Source organism: Atractosteus spatula, chromosome 4 (assembly GCF_055471065.1).
Source record: "Atractosteus spatula isolate fAtrSpa1 chromosome 4, fAtrSpa1.hap1, whole genome shotgun sequence".
NCBI lineage: Eukaryota > Metazoa > Chordata > Actinopteri > Semionotiformes > Lepisosteidae > Atractosteus > Atractosteus spatula.
Genome location: NC_142709.1, coordinates 13,844,185 through 13,869,084, shown reverse-complemented (window position 1 = coordinate 13,869,084; position 24,900 = coordinate 13,844,185). Strand labels below are relative to the sequence as shown.

General features: G+C 38.2%; 1 protein-coding gene across 4 annotated transcripts in view; it reads right to left on the bottom strand.

Moving 5' to 3' along the window:
* reps2 (RALBP1 associated Eps domain containing 2) overlaps positions 1-24,900 on the bottom strand; it is a 64,295-nt gene that overhangs the window by 16,858 nt on the left and 22,537 nt on the right. For all 4 annotated transcript variants that reach the window (XM_088913367.1, XM_088913365.1, XM_088913364.1 and 1 more), the window contains 12 exons: positions 18,350-18,456; positions 14,758-14,899; positions 13,470-13,533; positions 11,699-11,847; positions 11,250-11,344; positions 9,144-9,197; positions 7,343-7,430; positions 5,748-5,822; positions 2,847-2,895; positions 2,115-2,251; positions 1,534-1,595; positions 1,193-1,285 (listed from right to left, as the gene is read on the bottom strand). In XM_088913367.1, the coding sequence (XP_088769493.1) occupies positions 1,193-1,285; positions 1,534-1,595; positions 2,115-2,251; positions 2,847-2,895; positions 5,748-5,822; positions 7,343-7,430; positions 9,144-9,197; positions 11,250-11,344; positions 11,699-11,847; positions 13,470-13,533; positions 14,758-14,899; positions 18,350-18,456 (1,115 nt within the window). The remainder of the gene's footprint in view (positions 1-1,192; positions 1,286-1,533; positions 1,596-2,114; positions 2,252-2,846; positions 2,896-5,747; positions 5,823-7,342; positions 7,431-9,143; positions 9,198-11,249; positions 11,345-11,698; positions 11,848-13,469; positions 13,534-14,757; positions 14,900-18,349; positions 18,457-24,900) is intronic.

Here is a 24,900-nt window from a genome sequence, read left to right as displayed (position 1 = left end):
CCTGATTAAAATGTATACAATTTTACTGTAATTTCCTTCTTTGACATAACAATTTGCTGCATTAAAGTATGGAAAAATGTTATTTTTTTACTATTTGAAAAATACATATCAGAAGTGACGATGCAGGACTGAGGATTATCTAGTCATTATTCCAACATCTTTATTCTTATTGCAAGCCATCTTTTCACTTGATGAACTTGAAGAACTCGAATGGCATCAAAGTTATGCTCAGGTGTTCTCTTTCTGGACTCTGGCATCATCAGCCACCAGTTCAGTCAAGATTACTGCATTATCTTTTCCTTTCCAGTCTCATAGGAAGGACATCTGCAGTTTGGAGTTCTCTGTGGAACTCAAGTCAAGACCTGTAGCCTGGCAGGAAATATGGGAATTGAACAATGACTCAAGCCTTATCTAATATACCATACAGAAATAGAGCAAAATTCAGAGAAATGTTTCAGGACAATACACACACATAAATACACACAAATGCATTTTGTTTCAAAGGTCAGAAATAGTGGTGAAGTCATTTAAGTTAATAATTGGTCTAAATAAACATCACAAAGTGAAATGGGTAAAAAAGACCATTTTCAAAATGAAATCACCGTCATTGTGACAGACTGGTAATTTTATTTGTCTTCAGCGATAAAAATAGACTCACATGTAAGCAGAAGTAATGCTTCTAGACATGGAATGGAGTATCCATGGAGATGAAGGGTTGCCACAGGGATGACTAATATAAAACTATCTTCATTAAGAATATATGTTGGAGATTTCAATTTACTGTCTCCTTTTTTCAGGAAGGTTGTTGTGCCTAATATGAGCAAATCTGAATGTCTGTGTAGACTAATGTTCCATTGGAGTGCAAGGAAAGTACTGGGCTGAAGGCAGACAGGGAAGGAATGACAGTAGTTGCAACATGCAGAGTAAGGACGCTGTCTGAAGAACCACCAGGCCATTCCAGCTCCACAGCCAATTTGCACAAGATGAGAATTAAATGACCTAGCTGCATTACACCAATTTCAAAGCTCACACTTTAAGCAAACAGCACACAGGTCCAAAATTATTTGGCAAGAACAAATGTTCTTCCATCTCACACAAAGTGCAGGCGAGGTAATTACCTGACTGAAACAAACTACAGTAATCAAGTATTTAAAAGATAAAAATAACACTGCCACTGCCATCTAGTGTTTACCTCCTCTCTGAACTTGCTGAAGTCAGCAAAGTTGGGCTGCTGCACTGGATTGTGGGGCTGGGTTTTCTCAGTACTGGCAGTGAAAAGGGGCATCTGAAACACAATTTAAAACAGAAAGCCAGGCTGCGTTTACAAGATTAAAAACAATTCACGGGTTCCCATCATTTTGTCAGCAAACTAACCGTTTGCTGACAGAAACAACAAAGTTTCGGAAGGACCGTCTGGACACTGAAATGGTTATTTTTGAATGGAATTGCAATTAACAGAAGCTCAATATTAAGCAAAAAGTGAGCTATTGGGATGACACTCCGGCACCCTGCAGGTCAAGGGGCAGCTCTTACCTGTGCAGGCAGGGGCCTGGGTGGGACAGCTGGAGGAGGGGGAAGCCATCCACTCTTGTAGCCTGAAAGGTTTAGAAAGGGGTTTCTGAGGCGTTTAAAACATTCAGCATCACTGCACCACCTCCAGGACATTGGATTCCCAGCCTTATTCACGGAACTATAACACTCCAATGTTCGATTAGCACATTAGAGACTATTACTAAACGTGTTAACACTTTTTTTTTTATTTTGTCACTGTAGATTTACGCAACAGATTTTATGTTCGAGTAGGGAGCCATGTCAGCGTGCAGTTTAACAGGTAAAGGTTCATTCCACACTGAAAGGAAAAGAAAAGAGACACAACATTTCGGCTGAGGAGCTTTCCTCAGCCTTCCTCTTCTTCACATTGAGTCTCTTGTCTTTTCCTTTCAGCACAGCTTTAATGTGACAGGATTTATCTGGCACCAGCTACCTTTTGAAGTAAATTTTCTAAGAAGAGCCCACTTCTGTTTTACGTGTTGAATTCAAGTCACCAGCTTTGCTTTCTTCTCAAACCAGCTGCCGTGTCGTGACGCGGCGCAGATGACGGGGGGCACAGGTACCTTGGCTGCTCTGCTGAAAGAGCTTGTTGAGGTCAAGGGAGGAGGCTCTGGAGTGAGACTTCTGTGGCCTGGGAGGAGGAGTTGGGGGTTCCTCTGTCTTCTTCATGGCATCATCAATAGACGTGCTGGAATACGACCTAAAAGGGAACAGCAAGAGGAAGCAACTCTCGTTCACATAAACCCAGCTTCAGGCTTTGACTAGAAACATTTTTCTTAGCTAAAGATATACACCCTGAACTTTACACACTAAACTACATGTCCGGGTCCAAAAGCTCAAGCCCTATTGCCTAGTCTTCTTTATTGAGTTGCATTAATAGCTGACATGCCCACTTGGCAGAGCTGGGCAGGGTGTGTCTTAGTTGACAAGGGCTCTCCTGCCTTTCAGTGAAACAATGACAAATTGCTGAGTGCGTGCAGTCTTGCAGTGACATCAGTGAGAGATGCACTATTCCTCCAATCAGTGCTAACCCGCCTGTAAAGCATGTCTAACTTTAAATGTTATAGTCTCCTGTTGTGCTTCTGTAGAATTAATTTCTGAAAGTAATTTTGGGAAAAAATATAGAACAGACACTCGCATAAAAGGACATTTTCTGTTATTTACCTTTTGAATGAACCTTATAGTATTGTCCATTTTTTCATTTAAACCCTTCTCTCAGAACACACATGACGGAGTATGCCCATAGGTGACATATTTCTTTAAACTGAGAAAGATTTCTTCTTCTACAGGGTTACCTTGGTCTCGTTCTTGATTTTATTTGATGACCTCGAACTTGAGGAAGACCTGTAACACAAAAGTTATAGCATTATGGTAATTGATACAATTATAAAATTCCAACAATATCTCGGCTCTCTTTACATTAAATAAAAACATATATCTTTCATTTCAGAAGGGTCTGACCACCAATATTTCATAATGTACACCTTCCAACTTTTATTTTAGAAAAACACTACAGCTATTAATATGGATCACAAAACATAACATTTTTACAGTCAGTATCCTAGCTCTTCTGATGTATAACAATATGCATAACCTAGGATGGTAAAACTGTAACATTCAAGGAATTAAAAAGTAAAAAGATGTCTTATATAACAGATTGTCTTGTGGTTCTGATGTCAATGCAGTTGGAAAAGAGTTAAATATGTACACACGTATTCCTAAAATCTTGACCCCCATTCTTATACATAGTTATAGCATCACAAACTTCTTTTGTGGCACACAAACATTTTAAGCTCCCAAAAAATGTTCTCACCTAGTAAAGTTTGCACTCTGTGTGTTTAGGAATATTTTACTAGAATTTGATTTCCACCTCCATTTTTGCAATGAAATCTAAGGACAGGCCATAGGCTTCATTATCCCATACTGTATATGCTAAAACCAATATTACTCTAGCTGTTTGCTTTTTTTAAACAACTCACAATGCTTGGTTTATTCTCTCAATATTTACAGAGAGATGGGGAAATGCTACACCAAATGGGGACCTGAAACAAAATATCTGCAGGCGCACTTCAGTTCGCCTTTCAGGGGTTTCATACAAAGCGAGGTATGTAGTGCAGTTAAGCGCTCTATAATTAAAATCAAATGACTCAAATTCAAGCTGAATGCACGGAAAACCATATTTTAATTTCTTAATCTCTTGCAATTATTATGCAGCACTTCATTTTGTTTAACTAATTTTTCCAGTCGCGTGGAAGTACTCATTTTTCATTTCAGTTTTGGACCTGTCGAGGGTTGCCTTTTTATAAAGGCTGCGATACCCAATTTCCTTTCTTGTTACTGAATTTTTAAATAATCACACGAGGCAGAGAGTAAAAATGAATGGATGAATGTCATGCCAAAACGTTTTGCCCCACACTTCATGTTCTTGAGTACTACAGTTTCATCATGTGCTTCTAGGTTATAGGATACATTAGTTCTCTGTAGAAATTTCCCTTATTAATCTTAATTAACCATTAACTGTATCATAACATTTACTCTCTTGTTACAAGCAGATTCTCAGGCTGGTTCAGAAGGGCTTGCTGATAAAACAAAACAACATTACAAAGTTAAAAATGAGAGCAGGCCCTTAGGCCTATCATGTAGCCATCAAGGCCATTTGGTATGTAGTAGTTAGTTGATCCAAGAACCTCATCCAGCTGTCTCTTGAGAGAAGCCAGATTACCTGCTTGAACAACATGGCTGGGTAGTTTGTTCTGTACTTCAACAACCCTTTGTGTAAAAAAAGTGCCTTGTGTTCTCATTTTTAACTACACCTCCACATTGCTTCCACTTGTGCCCTCTGCTTTGCGTTTCATTTTAAAGAAGTCCTCGAGGCTGACTCTGTCAGTGCCTTGGAGGATTGTGAAGAATGATATCAAGTCTCCTCGAATCTTCTCTGTTTAGGACTTGAAAAGGTTCAGTTCTTTTAGCCTGATGGTGTAGGGCATTCCCTTAAGAATGTCAGTTGATTTCTCTGGACTGATTCCAGAGGAGCAATTCTTTAACACTAACAATAAGTAAGAAAATTAATGAAACCATAAGAACTTTCATCTGAAAGAATTAACATGATAAAATCTTAAATTGGTATCTCTTTTTTCTTAAGGACATAAACAAGCCTCCAGCTATGTTAACCTCTGTTACATGGAGGTAAAATATAAGTCCTTTGGAATCACATGAAAGCAACCCTGGAAAACACCATTCCAAACTTAAATCATCACATTCAAACACTATTATGTGAAATGCTAGGGCCAGTTGAATGAGGACTCCAGGAACGTTTAATGAGAAGTAACTTTCTATAATCTCATTCTCTCTCGCACACACAAAAACATCTGGCCAATATTTTGGGGTATACAGAGGATATGAGAGATAGTCTTTAAAATATGTTACAGTATAAGTGTAAGGACTTGAGCTTAAAAAGAAGATGAATGGTGCCAATAAAAGCACGGTATGCCCTTAGGCATGTATCTAAATAACTTTTAAGTATTTCACAGCATTCGTACTTCCCATGCAGAAACGTTTCCCTCCTGCTGCTAGTATACATGAAATCCAGTCAAGATGGTTGGAACAGAGATGAGAGATTTCATTGCCAGTATTGTTAATGCTTTGCCATGCTTCAGAGACCAGTCGGGGTTATGTCTTCTCTGCAATGACAGTTGACAATGGCCCCAATGTTGATTCTAAGGGCAGTTCTGCCAGGATGCCATGATAATCTATTACTCATCTCAAGTCCCTTTTGAATAAGCTGAAAGATGTAGTTTATTATATGTCAGTCAAACAGGGGGATTACTTATTTATAACCTTTTTCTGTCTTACTCAACACGTCTGATTTTGCCAAGCAGTAGGTCACAGTAACAGATCTGAATAAGGCCAGAAATCAGCCTGCTTTGACTAACTTCTCCTCATGTTACCTTTTGCTTCCACAGGTAAACCATCTCCGTCACTAAGATGTAAAGGCATGTGGTGGGGTATCTTCCCAGGTATGAAAAAACAAGGTTTTTGAGCTACCAGAGATGAGCTGTATAAATCTATAAATCTGCACTATACAGTGCCATGAGTCCAAGTAAGACCTGAACTTGTAGAGCTCAGTTTGGTTTAGATTACAAATGAAGTACCATAATTGATTGTTAATAAATAATGAAGCAATGCTTAAGTGTTACCTATTTTATCAGGAACACTGTCCAGAGGTTCAGCTGGTGTCTCTTGAGGAAGAGGAATTCTTTTTGGACTCAGAGCTTCAAGAAAATCAAGAAGACACTATTATTCCCTATCAAAGAAAAATACAGTGAAAGACAGATACATATTTAAGCATTTTGATTAGTTCCTTCTACTTAAACCAGTCTGTAGCACATGATTATGAGTCTTGCTGATACTATGTGATATCCAGGGCACATCCAGTCTATGTACTGTAAATTGCTGGCTATGTCCTGGAACTCTGATGGACTCAAATGGGCTTTTGGGAATCTTGGTTTACATATACCAATGACCCAAAGGCCAATGAGAGCAAGGGGTCACTAAAAGTTGCATCTGTCCTCTGCCTAGACATGACCCGTACTCTATGGGCTCCTGGATAATAACATACCTGTTTTATGCCAGATAAGTTGAAGCAAAAAAATTGTAGCATATCTGTATATTAATGCCAAAATTCAAATGAATTTTACATGTGTTTCAGACTAATGCAACAATAGAATTGCCTCTTAGTGCATGGTTTACTGTAAAATATGCACCATAATAAAATGAGCCTACAGTATATGCAATGAGTAATGTAATGAGCGTAATTACTGTATTATCACAGTAAGTAAAATAAATGAAAGATTCATTAACATTGTCAAACACTCTGTTCCAGATAAATGCCATTACATGAGAAATCATAACACTGATGCAAAACACGACCACCCCCTTATTTGGATGAACCTTGCTGCACAGTTATATTAAAGTAGAATTAGTTTATCTAAACCAACCTTTGGTGAGTGTGTTGAAAATAGTCTTAGAACTTAAACTACCATATTAAAAAAAAGTCCAAACGCAGATCTATTGTATATCTATGAATGAGCTGCAAAAAACCCCAGAATTATTTAATTCCATACTAAAAAGCAAAAAAAAAACTGTTTACACTATGGAAGCCAAAGCAGACCTTCACAGCCTGAAGAAAGCTCCACAGCTGAAAGATTGCAATTAATTTTTCTTTCAGCATGGTATTAACCTCAATCGGTTGCTATGCAAAAATTCCATTTTAATGTCTTTTAAAGTGAATAATCTTTCAAATCTCTTCCCCTGAGAATCTCAAAATTCCTTGCTTTTAATTAAAAAATTAGCTTATTCATTAAAGAATAACATCTCCAGCTTTTGAACACCGTTAAGAAATAAATGATTAATTCTACTGACTTCTGAGGCCATGAAGGAAGCTTCTCTACATCCCCTCTGAGGGCTAGTCAGCATTAGTCCTCAAGGGCTGGGGTCCAGCAGCCTTAACCAGATCAAATTAACCAACTTAAAATATTAAGAAAATAGCTAAAATCAAAACTAAAGGGACCATGAGGCCTTTATATGGCTGAGGTTGGTTATCTTTTCTCTGTAAGCTGCAGACCTGTAGAGCTTTACTTTATTTGAAAAGAACAACCTCACTTCTAAAGGTAATTATAAAAGGCACTGATCTCAAGAGTCAGGAATCTGTGTAAACCTGGAGTTAAATACACCTGGAACAAAGGTAAAACAGAAAGCAAATGAGTCACATAAAAAGCATTACCACTACTACCTGACTTGGAGCTTTCATCTCGTAGATCTTGCTTTGATGTGGCTTTCTCGGATAAAGAAGTCTGCATTAACTCAACTTTGTTCTTCTCCTGCAACAGAAAGCAAAAATAACCCCGAAATGTTACGGACACATACGGAAAATGCAACAGTACACATCAATTGTTCATTGGGCACAATCTGTACCGTACATAAGACCACTGCCATTTTAAATACTGTATGGCAGTTGGATTTACTGATTGTTTGCATAGTATCGTTCCCTGTGAACATATATATATATATGATTATATATATGATATATATCATATGATTTCATAAAAACACCAGGTGCTCAGTGTTTGGCATTTGATTTGATTTACAATTGGGATGATTAGGAATCTGCAGAAATAAGACATCCAAAAGACATGATTTTAATTAGTGCAAGAGTAGTGAAAGATATAACCATGTCTTGCTTGAGTAATGGGAATGGCCAGGTTATCATTGGCATGATTGGAGGCAGCCTGTCTGGGAGGGACATTGCCCAGAGAATGAAATGTTCTGCTTCAGCACTTGGCAGGCTACTACAAAAACCCAGAACCTGGCTCTGTGAGGGACAGGCCACATCCTGAAAGGCAGAGGTCACAGCTCCAGGCTCAGTATCATCTAATCATTTTCAGACTGCAGTGACTACAGGACAAGCAACTCCAGGAAAAATTAAACCATGCATCAGAATTATAATTGTAGCTCCACGTCTGCATAAATTTGATCTTCATGCTCAGGGACCATATGGGGGAACTCTTTGACAGCTGAGAGAAGAAATTGCTGCCATCTTAGGGGCAGGGGACATCTGAGAGAGTGGTAGAGTGATTTATTCAGTTATGAATGACATTTTCTTTTTGACATAAGCTGACAAAAGACAACGCACGTGGAGAGATTGTGTTAAATGGTACAGTATCTTGGCAGCTGTTTTAAACCAACTGTGAGCAGCCAACTTTCACCATCTGACTGGAACTGCACAAGAAATGTGGAGGAAGACCCCCCCCTAATGCTGTCCCGTTTTCATTTTAATAGTATGTCATGGATCATACTGAAAGCATAACACAATTCTGTAATCTACATTGTGCACATTTGCTAGGATTTTGCTTAATATCCACCCATCCATTCTTTTTCTAACTGCTTTATCTAATACAGGGCCGCAGGGCAGCCAGAGCCTTTCCAGGCAAGCGACAGGTGCAAGGCAGGATACACCCTGGATGGGACGTCAGTCACACACACTCACACCAGGGCCAGTTTTCCCAGAAGCTAAATAACCTACCAGTGTGTCTTTGGACAGTGGGAGGAAATCAAAGTACCAGAGAAAACCCACATAAACACGAGGAGAACACATAGACTCACACACAGACAGCACCCCAGGAACTGAACCCAGGTCCCCAACTCTACAAAGCAGAAACGATAACCACTGGCCCATAGTGCCACCCATTTTGTTTAAAGTCTATTTTTAAAAATATTTAAATAAAACTATTATGCCAGAGTGTGGCACCTGTTATGTATATTGGTATAAAACTTTACAAAATAGTGACTGATATGGAAAGAAGCTTTTGTTCTGTATGAATAGTTAAAGGGATGTCATCAGTAAAAAAATCATTATACTCACAATAAAATGTTATGTACTTAGGATGATGTTGACCATTAGAAAAATAAATACCTTGCGCTATCTTCTTAACTTTTGTTTCAGGAAATGGTTCTAAAACTAAAGTCATTTGAAGAAACGTTTATTATTATAAGCAAAGGTGAGTAGTGCTTAAGTAAAAAAAAGCTCAACTTACATGCGAGGTAGGGGCAAGTTCTGCTTCCTCAAAGACAATAAGTGGCTCTGTCCCCTTTTAATATATAAACACACCCACACAAAATACAGATGAATTAATTATTAATTAATGATTAATAAAAATATTCTAAATGTTTTGCAATTTACCTAAAGCAGAAAATAAAGTACTCTTGTCCCAGGGAACAGTAAAATATTCATATTTTTCATATAATGACTTCATACAAAGTTAAAAATTTCACCTGCTTTTTGCTGAATTTGTATTTATTTTAGTGTCTTAAAGGGCAAACAACATTTACATAATAAAATCTCAAATAATATTACAGCTTGGTTCATGACTTGCCCAAACTGTAAAGATTAACAGATAAAAAAATGTCCAAAAACATTCAAACTGCTCTTTCCTCATCCTGTGGTGATGTCCTACTAAGCATACAGCATAAACTTTAACCTAACATTATCAACATCTCTCTGTGTACAGTAGGGAGTAAATACTGATCATATACGGCTGATACAATACTGCCACTTATGAAGTAAAATTAGAAACATAAGTGAATAAACTGGAGATTTCCATGTAGATTGGCTTGTTTTGCACTTATCTCATCAGCATTAATACAGCTGCACGAAATCTACAGATGTACATGCATTTGTGGATGTGGAAGCTTGTGAAGAATACACTTCAGGAAACACACAGCTGAACTAATAAGTTAAGTAAAAACTAATTCTGGACAGCCCATACTGTACCAAGAGCACATGACTAACCTGAATAGGAGACCAGTCCAAGGGAGAAAGGAACAACGTAGAACAGCCAGCAGAAACTCTATACTGTATGTATTCACCGCATGATTTATCACCATACATGCTAGTGCTACTGGTGTCAAAAGGGACTATGCTGATATCAGGCCTTCTATATAGTTCCAGCTATGTGGCAGATCAACTATAATTTGGTTGAGGGAAGCATTATAACTAGTCCTACAACCTATGAGATAAACAGTCAAAGCAGTCACCATCATGACACTGAAACCCCAGTCTGCTGGGAATTGCTTTAGTGACCTAATGTCACAGTTCACATCTGCCTAATGGGAGCAACAGGTTGTGCGTGGAGTATTCATGCAGCACCTGTAAACCAATAGGTTTATTGAATAAGGCAGTATATCACACTGCGGGAAATTACCAAAAAATGACAGGACATCTGAAAAAATATGACATACCAAAGACCCTTAAATGAATGAAATTCTCAAGTGTAAAGTGTGTTATGCATACTATTATAGTAAAATAAAATTACATGTGCTTGATGCAATTAGAAAGCTAAAATAGACTGGTATTCTCTCAGGGAAGCTGTGCCATAACATGTCTTTCTGATGATGTAATGTTCCATTCTAAACAGCTGCCGCCCCAATTTCTCAAAAGACTGAGAAGTACCTCCTGTACCACTGTTCCAACAACCTGGAAGAGGTGTTAGTGGGGCCAACAGGGGGCGCTCACACTGCGGTCCATGTGGGTCCTAATTCCCCAGTATAGTGACGGTGACACTAAACTGTAAACAGGCGCCGTCCTTCGGATGAGATGTAAAACCGACGTCCTGACTCTCTGTGGTCATTAAAAATCCCAGGGCGTTTATGAAAAGAGTAGGGGTGTAACCCCAGCGTCCTGGCCAAAATTTCTCATTGGCCTTTACTAATCATGGCCTCCTCTAATCCCCATCTATGAATAGGCTTCATTACTCTTCTCTCCTCCGCACTGATAGCTGATGTGTGGTGAGCGTTCTGGCGCACTATGGCTGCTGTCGCATCATCCAGGTGGGGGCTGCACATTGGTGGTGGTGGAGGGGAGTCCCCATTACCTGTAAAGCGCTTTGAGTGGAGTGTTCAGAAAAGCGCTATATAAGTGTAAGCAATTTTCTGTGGGGTAGCAAATGCTCTGGTATCGTCTTCATTTAATTTCAGTCAGACTGTAAACTCCTGTTCACCTATCCAATTGCTGTAATATACTGCAGCCACACTGCAGCTGATTAACAATGAGGATTAATTCATGGACATATTAGAATAAGTTACGTGATAGGTCACCTTCTCAAATTTACATTAGAAAATCCCAAAGAGAACAGTACTCTCACCTCAGTGGGGGCTGGATCTTTTTGCTGTTGAGTTAAAGGCACAGACTCCGAATATGTCCCAAAGAATGCATCATCACTTCCAGGTTTAGCAGGTACTGGATAAAAACAAATGTGCTGATTGCATAGTGTTAAAAGAAATTAAACATAAAAAGTAAAAATTAGAAGCAGCACTTTTTCTGCTTAACGATAAACAAAGAATCCACATTTTGAATGCCGGGTCAATATGCATTTACCCAATGATGGTGAAAAAGTATGAGAAATTTTAATCTGTAAAGTATAATACATTCGTTACTTTCATTCCCAACTCCTTACAAAAGAAGAATTTACTGGAGAGGCTTGCTGTAGGGGTCTGTTACTGTAAATACGTTTTTGTGCACATATACATGTACATGTAGACCTCTATACCTCTTTACATATTGAAAGATTAATAATACAATAAGACAGAATACCTGCATCCTTCTGTAAAAAGCTTGGTAGCAGTGTCTGGGGCAGGGTTTCTGGTAGAGGGTACCCATTTTTCCGAGCCACGATGAGGTGAAAGGCAGCACAGAACTCTGGGAAGGTCAATGCTCCATCACAGTCAACATCACTCAGCTCCCTGCCACAAACACAAGGTCATTTGCTTCAAGCTCTTTCTACTGAGAAATGTTATTTTTTAGTACAGATGCAGATCGGCATTTAACCAGTGGTTTTACAGTCTCAATTATCCCTAATTTTGAACCGCCTAATGTTAATTAAGGTAAGCAAGTCTAGGATTATTTTTAATCAAGGCCAGCAAAATCACCAATTTGAGGTAGCTTTGAAGACCCAATTAATTGCAGTAATCTTAGCCTTGTTTATCTACATTTTTAATAGGTAGCCCAGTAATAATGATAATTAGGGACTGTGAACCCACATGTAAAATCAAACCAGAGGTATACTTGCCCCATGCTAATCTTTTTTCAAAATGTATTGAAAAAGAAATGAATCTCTTTTGTGCACCACAGTTGCAAGGTGTTTATAGAGTTGCTGCTTCAGAGCTCATGAGTACTGGGTTAAATTCGAGCCTGGGGTGCCTAATTTGTACATTTTGCATGTTCTCTTTGTATTTGCATCTGTTTTCTCTGGCTTTCAAAGACAAGCTGACTAACATGTCAGTGAGTGTATGCATGTACGAATGTTCCTTATGATGTACTGTATTTGTGTCCTTTCCACAACCCATCACAGAAGAAGTAGCTAAGGATAATGGTTGAAACTGTTTTGTGCACTGAAATATCCTCCTTTGAAAGTTATGAATGACATTTCATGTTCAACTCTTACAATTTAATCTTTAGAGAAAGGACTAAAATTAGCAGAAACAGTGAACCTTTAAATTCTAGTATGAGAGTAGAGATTTGTTTGGTCAAATAAAATGCTTTATTTGCCCTATTATGAGACTCTACTTCTATCATCTATAGTGGAACCTGGGGCTTCTTGCAGTAATAAATTTTACTGCCATCTCAAACAAATCTGTTAATGCAGGAAATTATTTCTTTTGGGTTCTGGGGTTGGGAAGAACATACCCGTAGTCATTTTTTTTGTAGAAATGGTAGTTTTTAAATTATTATTAATGTTGATGTGATGTATTTTATTAGCATTGATAACTTTGCCTTACTGCTAGTGGAAGAACAACCTCAGCTCAAATGCTGTGCACTAAGAAAATATTTTATTCCTGCCTATAATCAATAGTCCAAACAGTTAGGGCCAGTTACACTTTCTGATTCAATAACCTGACTTCTGATTTCACAAGTTGCTGATCACATTAGGTAATCAAAGGACAGAATTTCTGTTCAGGATCAATTCCATGTAGAATTAATTGCATTTAATAGCAAAACCTTTTTTCAGGCTTCAAATAAGGAGGAAATCAAGCCAAGGGGCATTAAATTGTGATCTACAAATTTCTTTTTTTACTTCAAAATTCCATTTCAAACCATACTGGACCATTATATAACAGAGATTTTTTTACAGAATGTTAGCTTCCTGCTAAGAACCTTTGCTTTATGTTTTAGGGAACAAAATAGTTCTAATTAAGAAAAAGTGTCTAAGGATTTTATAAGGAATACACCTATCTTCCCCCAATTTAATTTTTTACCCTCCGTCTTTATTTCATTTAAGACTTTATTAAAACTGTAATAAAACAAGCCTATATATATATATTCTTCAGGTATGATTCAGCACTTTTTATTTCTTCTATTCACTTACCATATATGGGAGAGCTCTGGTATCGGAAGTTTAGATTTTGTAAAGAAATTCTTTGCCACAGACCCTAAAGCGGAAGAAAGGCAGTTGATAATTTATATTGAGATGTAAATGCTTGTGTTGACTATAAAAATAGCATGAGAAGAAATGCCTGTTTATTGAATTAAACTTTTTCAGGGTCCAGGAAAATTGCATTTATCTCCACAACTCAACACACAGAAATTAGTGGAGAGGCTTTAAACATAAACTGACGACTGATGTCCCTTTTTTTCCATTTGTCAATTCATTACAGCAAACGTACCATAAGGTTAGGTAAATATTCAGATAATCTCCATGTTGTGTGAAAGGCTATACAGTATAGTGTACAGAGCACCACCTGCTGGTTATAAAGATAACTGATACTGAGTTCACACATTTCACCATCTCTTAAAAAACAGGACTGCTTTTCCATTGAACATGGCAAGGAATGGATAATACACTGCATCAGGCTCTTCACAACTAAGCATTAAAACAGAACAGATTGCAGCGCTGACAGTTTCACTTAAACTCACAAATCCATCTTCATCTCAAACACTAAGGCATTACCGGCACAAGGTCATTTCAGGTATATATTTCTATTCTCTCGTTTGCACGTGCCAATTGGTTATAAAGAGATGGCTTTAAAGCATAAATGGTACAAAGTCACGGAATGCAGCACATTGAAACAGGATAACAAAGGACCACATGTATTAATCAAACCTTGATAATTGCATGAAATTAGGTGACCAAAATAACATGAATGCAGTAGCACGTTCTACCATATGTTCTGAAAAGAAGCACTCCCTGTTTGTAACTTAAAAAAAAAACTTTACCAGGAATACTAGTGACTTCATGTAACTACTGCAGCTAAATAGCAGACACATGAGAATCTTTTTCTACGGTCATTATATTCTCTGCATCTGATTTCTGTTCCCAAAACTTTGGTGCTGCCCTTCAGCGCAATTTATCCCGTTGAATATAAACCTGACTGTCTAAAATGCAATCCTGACATTTAGGAGATCACACACTTTCTCTTTAAGAACGTAAATGACTTGCTAATTTGTTTCAGGAGGTCTTGTGTCCGTTATCCCAAAACCTTTTGAGTCGGTAAATTGGCAAACAAGAAACATCTTTTACTTTCCTTTGTTCTTTAACCTTCAGCTTTTTAAATTCCCCTTCCATACCCTGAAATGCTGCAGTCTAAAGGGAGTTGCAAGAGATCCTTTGATCTGATTTTGTTTTTACATATAACTTAAATAACAGAAGGCATTACCCAAGATGAGTGCCCCAAGGTCTGGCTGCAGAGTTCTGAACTGGTTTGTGTAGTATTCCTGCTGTTCCTCTGTTATCCTCCAGGGGTCATCAGGGTAATCTACAGTGCTCTGCTGCTCTGGGATCCTCTCCACAGACTGGGTCTGCAGAAGCAGGCAGGGGCCCATCACTGCAGTGGCATGTCTTATCAACGCAAACTGCACTCACTGATGGAGTTTCAAACCCTGTCTGGTCCAGCAAATAAGCAAACTGATGGCGGATTAAATATTGCTTACCATTAATTCATACCTACTTTCAAAATAAATGATATAATAAAAAGTGTCCTTAAAATGGAAAGAGATGAAATCTTGATAAAATCTCAGCTGTTAATTATTCCCTAAAACTGATTCCATTTTCACATGAAAAGGAAAGGTCGAGTTCATCACCTTTAAGTATATGGGTGATTAAAGTCATTGAAAAGAGGAGCCAAGGAGCAGTGTAGAAAGCAATTAAACTGTAATCTGAAATAAAAAAAAACTAAAGAAATTTATACAGCCTGAGCAAGAGATGATGGCCTGATACTTTTGTAAATGGAATGATCACCTTCTGAACAGAATCCTGTCACAGGAAACAGTGCTGATTATAAATAAAATCACAGGCAGGTCTAGAGGGAAATGTCACTATTCTTATTCTAAGAACTGCAGAAGAAGTTTATTTGTGCATGAAAATTCAACCAAAAACAACTTCTTACTCAAAAGGCATATGGGCTCAGAAGAGAAAAAAAAACATTTCTTTTGCAGATTTACAGCAAATGTGTCCCGGGAAAGGAATAGAAACATGTACTGAGGCCAGAACAGTATGTGCTGGGGGAAATCTCGAACAACAGATAAAGATCAAAATTCATGTGTCTATGCTGTGTGTCTAAAAGGATAATCCCTTTTAGTGAGTTTTGGATAGTTTTAAAACAGTACTTAAAGAGATGGACCAGTTTTCTAACTTGACTGAAAGTAACATTTATTTTAAATTGGACTTCTCCGACACTCTAAGAAAACTGATTCTCTTGTAGAGTTTATCGACAGGCAAAAATGAACATTCACTACATTCTTTTCACAAGGTTAAATCAAACACAGAGAAAACAACTCAAAGAGCATAAGATTTTGCAGGACACATGCACTGGTACCTATAAAGCAGAATAAAGGTAAGCACGTTTTTAATCCTGACAAGTTATTATACTCTTAAAGGTAATTAGCATCTTCAGGAGTGCCACCGTGCATTACAATGGTACGCGTCTGTTCACAATCCAGGCAACTATTGAGCGACAGCCATGTGGTTCAGCACCATTATGCCTTCATAATAAAATATTAATCATGGAATAAAGGTAAGGTTGGATAGTATTTGAACAATGTGTAGAGTCGATAAGGGGATAAGTGGCTATTGAACTGGAAAACATCTGTAATTATCACAAGTAGATGGCACGCTTTATGTGTAATGAAAAAACGGCTCATCATCATCCTCAATGACAAGTATATCCATCTGGATACCTAAGTGATGTGCGTATTAGCCTTTAACTGCACAGTGCAATCATGCCCAAAAACTCCTGAGCCAAAAGCATACATTTGGAGATGCCTAGATGCTTTGCTTATAAAGATCTAGAATTACAAATTAGTTTATTTGAAATTGAAAGTCATCATTTTTCTTTGTCGGTCCTACCACATGATTTTGGAAATGCCAGTGGAGTATTTTTTGGATCTCAGTTCAGAGCTATGAACCGTGGAGGCACCACCGCCCCATAGAGGACCACAGAGGAGGAGAGGGACTTCTCTTACTGACAGCACTCCCAGGAGGCCACAGGGGCGCTGTGCTTGACGAAAGTCAAGAGAAACCCGCCTGACCATTCCCAGCCTACCCAGGAGTCTGCATTATTGGAACAGGACTTCCCTCATTGGAGAATCTCGATACAGCCCACTGCTATCAGGCTGTGGCTCACGCTATCATCAAAGTCCTATTCCACCCTAGCCAAAGTCCGTTTACCTGGCAAGACACTAAACATAACCTTCAGTGTCGTAGGCTAGAGAGCATTAAGACCTGAAGGAACAGGTTTATGAACAGTTTCTTCCCAAGAACAGTGCGCCTGATTGCCAAGGACGTGCAGACTGCTATAACATATAGGAGCTCCGTAGGCACAATGTCTTTTATCATGCATAACTTGGGAGCCATTCTTCTTATGTGATTTTTTTTGCGTAATAGTGTGTACATGTTGTGTATAGTCTTTTTACAGCTTGTGTATATAGTGTCCTGCTCAAAGTCTGTGTGTTTACCCTTTTGTTTTTATGTTTTCTGACTGAGAGAAACCGTGTAAGATTTCCAGTGCACTTTTCGTGCAAAAGGTAATAAAGGTACCTGAGTCACTCAGCCAGGCGTGTGCTGCCATTTGAGTGAGCTGGAGACGTGACTCAAGCTTGAACCCAATGCCGAGGTCATAGAGCTTAACCTACACTTAACCTACAGGTGCCTTTACAGAGTTTGCCAACATGTTTTACTAGGACATTCACACCCAATTTAGAATCTCCAATCGATCTTGAACATTTTGCCTCACAGCAGAGAGCACTGTACCTCCTTCACAAGGGGAGAATAAGAATTGGCAGACTGGATTGTTCATCCCATATCAGGTTTTTGGTATTGTGAGATGTTATATTCACTACAGCGATGTACAGGAGGTTGGTGGCAATTAAAGGAGTGGCACAGCCCTTACTGAAATCACCCAAACCCCACAGGTGCTGGGGAAGTCATAGTGGTTGGTGTTTTATTGGCATCTCAGAGAACCCTGGCTGACTAATGCCAACTCTGAACTCTACATTTTGAATATGACAAATATTTTGGAAACCAGAGAAGCACCAGACATAAAAAAAAACTGTTTGCCCTACTAAGCTTTGTCAAAAGGACATCGCAATGTGTTTCACGTGATGACCTCTCAAGAAATCTTTTGAAACCTAAAGTTCTAAAGAATTTTAAGAAACCTTTGTTTATCAAATGCATGTGCTGAAGCTTTAGGTACTAATTGTCATTCTATTATTCTAGAATTTTTCTCTTTGTGTTTGTCAGTACAATATTTACACTGAAATTATTCTGCCATTTCGGCTATTTACACTGAAATATAATCTTCAGCAGAACATATTACCATGCTGCCCATAATTTCTATTGTGGAAAAGTGGCAGATCAGAAATGGACAGGTACAGTACTGTACATGCCTCAAAAAGTAAAGTTTACATGTTTCATCTTTCCTGTCTAAAGCAAAACTGACAACAGACTGGTGCATCACAGGCATGTATGAAAAAGTCTAAATTTTAATGCTGCATTGCAACCATGTAGGTAAACACAAATAATTGCAGACAGCCAAAATGCTTTGAATTCATACCTTAAAAAGGCATTTCCTAAACCAGCTCTGTTTTAAACATATGGTGTGAAGAACCAAAGCTAAGTCACGTTACACAGCTCAGAATGGGAGGTAATGATGCAGAATTGTTACGGTAAACCTAAAAAATGTCAAGTTATTGAAAAGCTTTTAAGATGTATTTTTTTTATTTTTAACATCACTATGAAGCACAACTGTTTACCTGAGTGACAGAGGAATGTGCCAGGCAGGGCTTGGATCCATAGTTGCTAGGAGAAGAGCTCTCTTGCTCGACACCAGGCCACCCTGACAGCTTATTTTCATAGGGAACTAAACAGGAAAAAGAAAACAAATTGTGACCTGAAGAAAAATCAATTCAGAACAATAAGTGGTAAACGTTTGTGAGCATATATTTGTTAGATCTTTTGTTTAAGCTTTAAAAAAATAAAATGTATGAGGACTTGCATTTCTTTTTTTTTTCTATTTGAAAAGGGAGAAACTCTTCCTGTATACAATGTGGTTTTCACATGCACCTACAGTATATTGTTGTTTTTGTTCCATAAAAAGTACAGTATTTCAATGACTGCTGAATACATAGTTTAGTTTCTCACCTTTAAACAATACATTGTGATATACAACCCAGGAAGAGGTCAGGAAAGTACTAGAGGCATTTAACAGTGTACACAAAAAAGGTATTTATTTAAATGGAAAAAACAGCACATTCGTAAGACAAATATGCAGTTTTAATAACAAATATAAGGAAATCACAAGTAACAGAATAACCAAACTACTGTACACTTTAGTGAATTTATTACTGTGAAATCCACATCAGAAAAAAAGTGGAGTCCTCTGCTTTTGAAGTGACTGACGGTGACCCTTAGCAATGCGAGTAAGACTCTCAGCAGTCCCCCAGGGTCAAAGATGATGGCCAGTAGATCTTCAGATAACAGAGAAGCCCAGTTCGAGGCACACCTATTATCCGGCAGCGAGGACATGCTTTTGTGTATGAGAGTGGAACTAGTCACCCTGGGCTGGTCTCCTTGTTCTTCATCCATTGCTGCCGTTCCACCTTTGTGCCAGGTCACTGATCCTCAAAGTGTACATGCCTTGATGGGCCATGTGGTGCCACGTCAAGTGCTCAGCAGCTTCAGGAAGGTCAAAAGGTCTCCATGCTTGAGGTCAGCCTTGTCCATTTCTGTCTACAACCTCTTTGGCCACCCACTAACTGTTGGCCAATGGAGAGCTGGGAGAAGAACACTTGATGAGGAAAGCGCTTCTCGGGCATCCAGAGGCAGTGGCCTGTCGGTCTGCTGTTGGTTTCTTAATAGCAAGGCTTTGATGCTGGTAGAAATATCATCATGGCAAGCCCTCAAGTTGATCTACTGCTCACCCTATCTGATCTCCAGAAATTGAAGCAAAGCAGATGTAAACACTCTCAAGAATCTTAATGTGAATGAAACAGAGCTTCCAGGTATCCGAAGATCTATCAGCTTATTTTAAATTTGGTCAAGTGAGTCCTGAAGCAAACATTTCCACTCAACGATCAGTTAATTAAATGCAGTTTAAAGGGCTTTCTTTGTTAGAATACTTCTCAGCTCGACTTGCCTGAAGTATCATGCTTAAAGCATGTACAGCAGCCTGAAGGGGGCTGCCAGCTCTTGGCTGTTATTTTTGATTGAGGTTCCTTGCTGCTGCTGAGACTGGTGTTAATGGGACCTGCTGAGAGTATAACTGGAGCCCTGAGAAAATCCAGCTTTTGTTTTGGGTAGCAAAGTCGACATATGTGAAAACAGCTGGCCCTCCGTCACATCTGGATCTTGATCATGACACTTCCACTGAGAGGTAGCAGATCCCTCTGAGAAATGAGTTGATGTACAGGTTTCATCAAATCAAACTACAATACATCATCTGTCAAAGAACCTATTACCTTCAGCAGTGCTGCTATTCAGGGATGAATCAGGGAAAGTACAGCATAAAAGTAAACAAAGCTAAAGACTCAAGAGAAGAGCTATATTTTTTCATTCTCTGGGGACTTATCATGATTGAATAAATAATAGTTTATCAACAGTTGGATGGATCAAGAAACTGATAACTGCACAGACCATCATTACCATTATTAAATAGTCCTTTACATGTATACCCAAGCTACAGACTGTGATTTTATCTTGTTTAAAGTTTGGTTTTCTGTGTTTGACTGAAAACTGGCACATACATAACGATGGTCTTCTGTTTAATAAAACTGTCCCACCTGGCTTACAGTTTGTTTGAACAATCTCACCCTTCCAGCTGTGGTGGGGGCATAAATGTATCAATTATTATTAACAATCTCCTTTTCAGTCCTGTTACTGTACCTACAGTATTCTCTCTTCTTTTGAGTGTCCCGTTTTAAATGTCTCCCTACTCTACTATTATTGTTATTGTCATAGATCCCCCAAGCCTAATGATGTCTTTTTAGGCGAGTTTGCCAATTTACCTTTTTTATGTTTGAGATTTAAGAGGATCCTTATTCTTCGTGACTTTAATAGTCATGTTGATTCACGGCCTTCCAATTTAGCTAAGGATTTTCTAGCTTTGCTGGAATGCTTTGATCTAACCCTGTTTGTTCTTAACCCAATTCATAACAAAGGTCAAACCTTGGATTTAGTAATTGCAATTGGCTCTTTAGTTTTTCACTTATGTCATCTTGAACTCGGCCAATTACTTAACCTTTTCAATCTAGAATTTCTTAGTAAATTGGTATTTGTTCGAACTGTCTATTGGGTCAGCAACCAGTAGCCATATCACCCTGCAACTCACAACTGGCAACCCACTGAAGCTAAGCAGCTTGTATCTTGTATCTATTTCTCATATCTACTGTATGAGAAATATCCTACTTTGTCCTCATTGTCTTAGTGAATAACTCCCACATACTGAAGATCTCAGATATCTTTACTGTATTCAAATATGAAAGTTGACCAAAATATGTAAACAGATAAATAAACAGAGCATGTTTGCATGCTCTATTATTCATTTATTCACATGCTCTATTATGTAAAATTATTCAAGGCAGTGTCAGACATTCTGATACCTTCAGAAAACAGCATTGCTGGACTGAATGATACATCTTTTTCCAACACTGTTTAATTTGGAATAGAATACTATATGTTGCTGCTGCATATTGACATCCTTCCTTTTTCCATACATTTTCCCTTCATTTCTTATTCTCTGCCATTTATTTAGATGATACTGCTTACTGTGCAGATTCATTGACCTGCTTGAGAAAGCAAACTAGTTTTCCAGGAATCAATTTACAGGCTTATTTGATTCATTGTTCCATGCACAGTGTGTTAAGCTGGGACTGATCTCTATCACAGAATGCATAAGGTATACCACTGTCAATACCAATATCTATTGTGCTGTGTGGATTCCCAAACTATTAAATATTATTTATTTTTTTCTAAAAAAATACTTTCCAAAAGTGTTTTCCACTTTCTTTTACTTTAAACAAGAATATCCATTTCAAGCATTTCCTCACTCTCATGACAGTTCAGTACTACAGTACATAGCAGTTGTCTTTTCAAATCTGATCTGACACTTGCTGTTCTCACATCTCTTATCTCAAGCACAAATCTCATTCAATTGACTGGCATTATGATGAAGGAAAACTAGTGTGCTTTCACTGTGAGCAGGACAAAAACATTTTCAGTTAAGGATAGCTTTAAATCAGATTTTATTCTATATGCTATATACATGAAGCCATACTGTATACCACACTTCTCCAAATACTGGTTCTGCTATTATAGTGTTGTGGCATCTGGTACATTACAGAATTTCAGTTAGAAGCATCTGATTCCTCATATAACTGCTTCCATAATCTAGAGAGAACAATCTGTTGCTCAGATAATTTATCTGTTTCTGCTCCAATATGTCATAATAAAGGACAGCTTCACATTTTGGTCCATTGAATACTTTTAATTTAAATAATGAACCCTTTAAGACCTTGCACAATACTGCTATTTGCTAAAAAAGAGCCTTTGTCTTTTTAAACTAAATGTAGGTAATTCCTTGAGAACAGCAACAAATTAAATTACCAGTGTCAATACATTTGTTTTTAATACAAACAATAGACAATTTGCGAAAACTATGAAGATCACTTGAACATTTGCTATGTATATGTTTGCTTTGTGCTGCTAATCATGTCGATTTCACCTTCTACTGTCATTAAAAAGTCTTTAAGAAAAGATTCATGGTTAACAAGTTGTAAAATTAAGAAAAGGAAAGGCTTGCTTTGAATACGAATTCCATTCCCCTCTGCTTGCTTTAAGCCGGTTTGTATGCCAAGAGTGAGACTGATTTGATGAGGTTGTTGAGGTGACAGTCCTGAAGGTGACAACTTTTAATTACACTTACTGATGCTGATGTCTGTTCAGTGAATTTTATCACCAGGCATGAAGCCACATCATTCATGAAGTAAAACAATGCTTTGGGAAAAATTTTACAGTGCTACTATAAAGAACATGATTGCTACTACCAACAATTAATTCCTCATACCGAGATAAGTATACACTGATAATTATGTTGGTACGTAAGCTTGATAGTCAGAACTGTGAATAGAAAACACTAAATATAATAAAGGATAGTAAACAGATTAGTTAATTTTACTCGAGGGTATTATTTAAAATAGTTGTAGTCCATTACTTAATTATTTAATGCTTGAAATTTGAATAGAAATGTACCGGGCATTCTAGGACAATGGGCCACCTGATGTTCAAGGTTGCTTAGTAACCAGTGCAGCAACAAAACAGAACATTTAATAACTGTTCATAAAACAATTCTTACAAAGAACTTCGATCTCTTCTAAAACCAAGAGGTGATTTAACATCCTTCCCACATCTTAAGACTCAACCAAGGTTATCTGACCTCAATGTGTAAACTCTCAAATGTATATCTGTTGAAACTTAAAAATCTAACCATTTAACTATGCTGGGCTTGGAAGCCTTTGAAGTGTGATATAATGTGCTTTATTTGTAAAATGAACAGACAAACTCATATTTGTCTTTCTCAATACAATAACAACAACCAACTTTTGGGTCTTTTGCTGCATGGTTGGAGTGAATTACAGATAATTAACTCTCTCTTCAAATCTCCCCTTAATTCCACATCTGTGAATGTAATAAAGAACATGAACTGAGAATTGGTTCAAGAGGTAATTGGAATTAAAAAACATCAGCTGACCCCAACTCTGTTTTGCTATTAGAAATATAGGCTCTGTCCTGTTCTACTGTAGGTTCAACTGCCAGAGAGCTGCCTGACTTGGGTAAGGTCCTGGCAACCCCAAAACCTTTCCAAACAGCACAGAGTTTAAGGTAGGACTAAAAGCACATGCCTGCTCTTGCATTGGATATCCCAGTTCATCACAGGGCCATAGAAGAAGGGATAGTTTACTATAGCCAATCAAACCCACCCAGTATGTTTCTGATGGATAAGAGGATACCGGAGCACCATGAGCTCACAAGGAGAATATACAAATGCCACAGCAGTAGCACTAACCCCTACACCCCCAAGCTGCACCTGGAATAAGTTATAGCAGTAAAAAGAATTGTTACCACATGATTAGCTAAAGAAAGTCATTAGCACCGCACATCCCATTTGAATTTTCAGATTACCATTACTGACTTCTCTTCCTAAATCACAAGTTTTCAAAATTTGGACCCAAAACATTTTTCTCTCTTCTCTTCTTGTTTCCATAGTTGAATATGAAATGGATAGTTCATCATGACCCTCTGGAGGCAAACAGTGGCACAGGTGCTCTGTTAAAATGGCCTGTGGGCTGCACAGTACAAACAAGTGCCAAGCCCGCTGTGCTAAATAACTCGTCTCTTAGGGGCTCCAGCACTCTCCGGAGACACCAAGGAGAGATGCCAGTCTTGCAGCTCTGAACCCAGCGACCACACACAGCAGAGAGTGTCTTTTTAACTTACCACAGGCAACATGGCTCCACACCGGTGGAGAGGCACATCCCTCACTCTACCAAAGCGCACAGGATGTCGCAGGGTTCGATGTGCTGTTGAAAGCCGAAAGTGCCCTGGACTACCAGTCCCTAAGTCAACTGTGTACTGCTGCCTGGGGGATCCCTATCTTAGTCCACTTTACTCATCTCTAATATCACTCAACTAAGAAAACGTCACCTGATCCACATGGGCTATACTTCTACAATGCTATATATACAGTACAGTATATACAGTACCAGGTGCATCAAGTCCCCTACACTGAGCATATGTTTCAGTGTATCTTGTTTATAATGTGTAAAATAAGTACTACTTTTTAAATGTGTTCATCTTGTTATTTTAAGATGATCCTGGTGTGATATTAACAATGCAGAAATAATTAGCAGCTAAACACTTTCAAACAATGCCGCTGTGGATTGTATTAATGAATTTGCAGCTGATGGATACACAGAAAAATAACGGGTCATTAGTCTAGGCACAGAGTTGAGACGCGCCGCTAGAAAACAAACAAAGAAAATACTTTAATGAACACTGCCATATAAAGAAGTTAAGGCAGGCAGGATTTAGGAGTCCTGACATATCTTTGGAGTCAGAAAAAGGATGAAGGGATGAGACTAATAACGTGCTTTGAAAAAAACAACTATTTTTACTTCCACACAGGTAATGCAGGGTGCAGTAACAGCTGTTTGCACTGCATACTAATAGTGTTAGTGTCTGACAGTTCAGTGAACCTCAAGGAAATGCAAGAGACAGTTTTAATTAACATAATAGTCAGGGAATGCGCAGA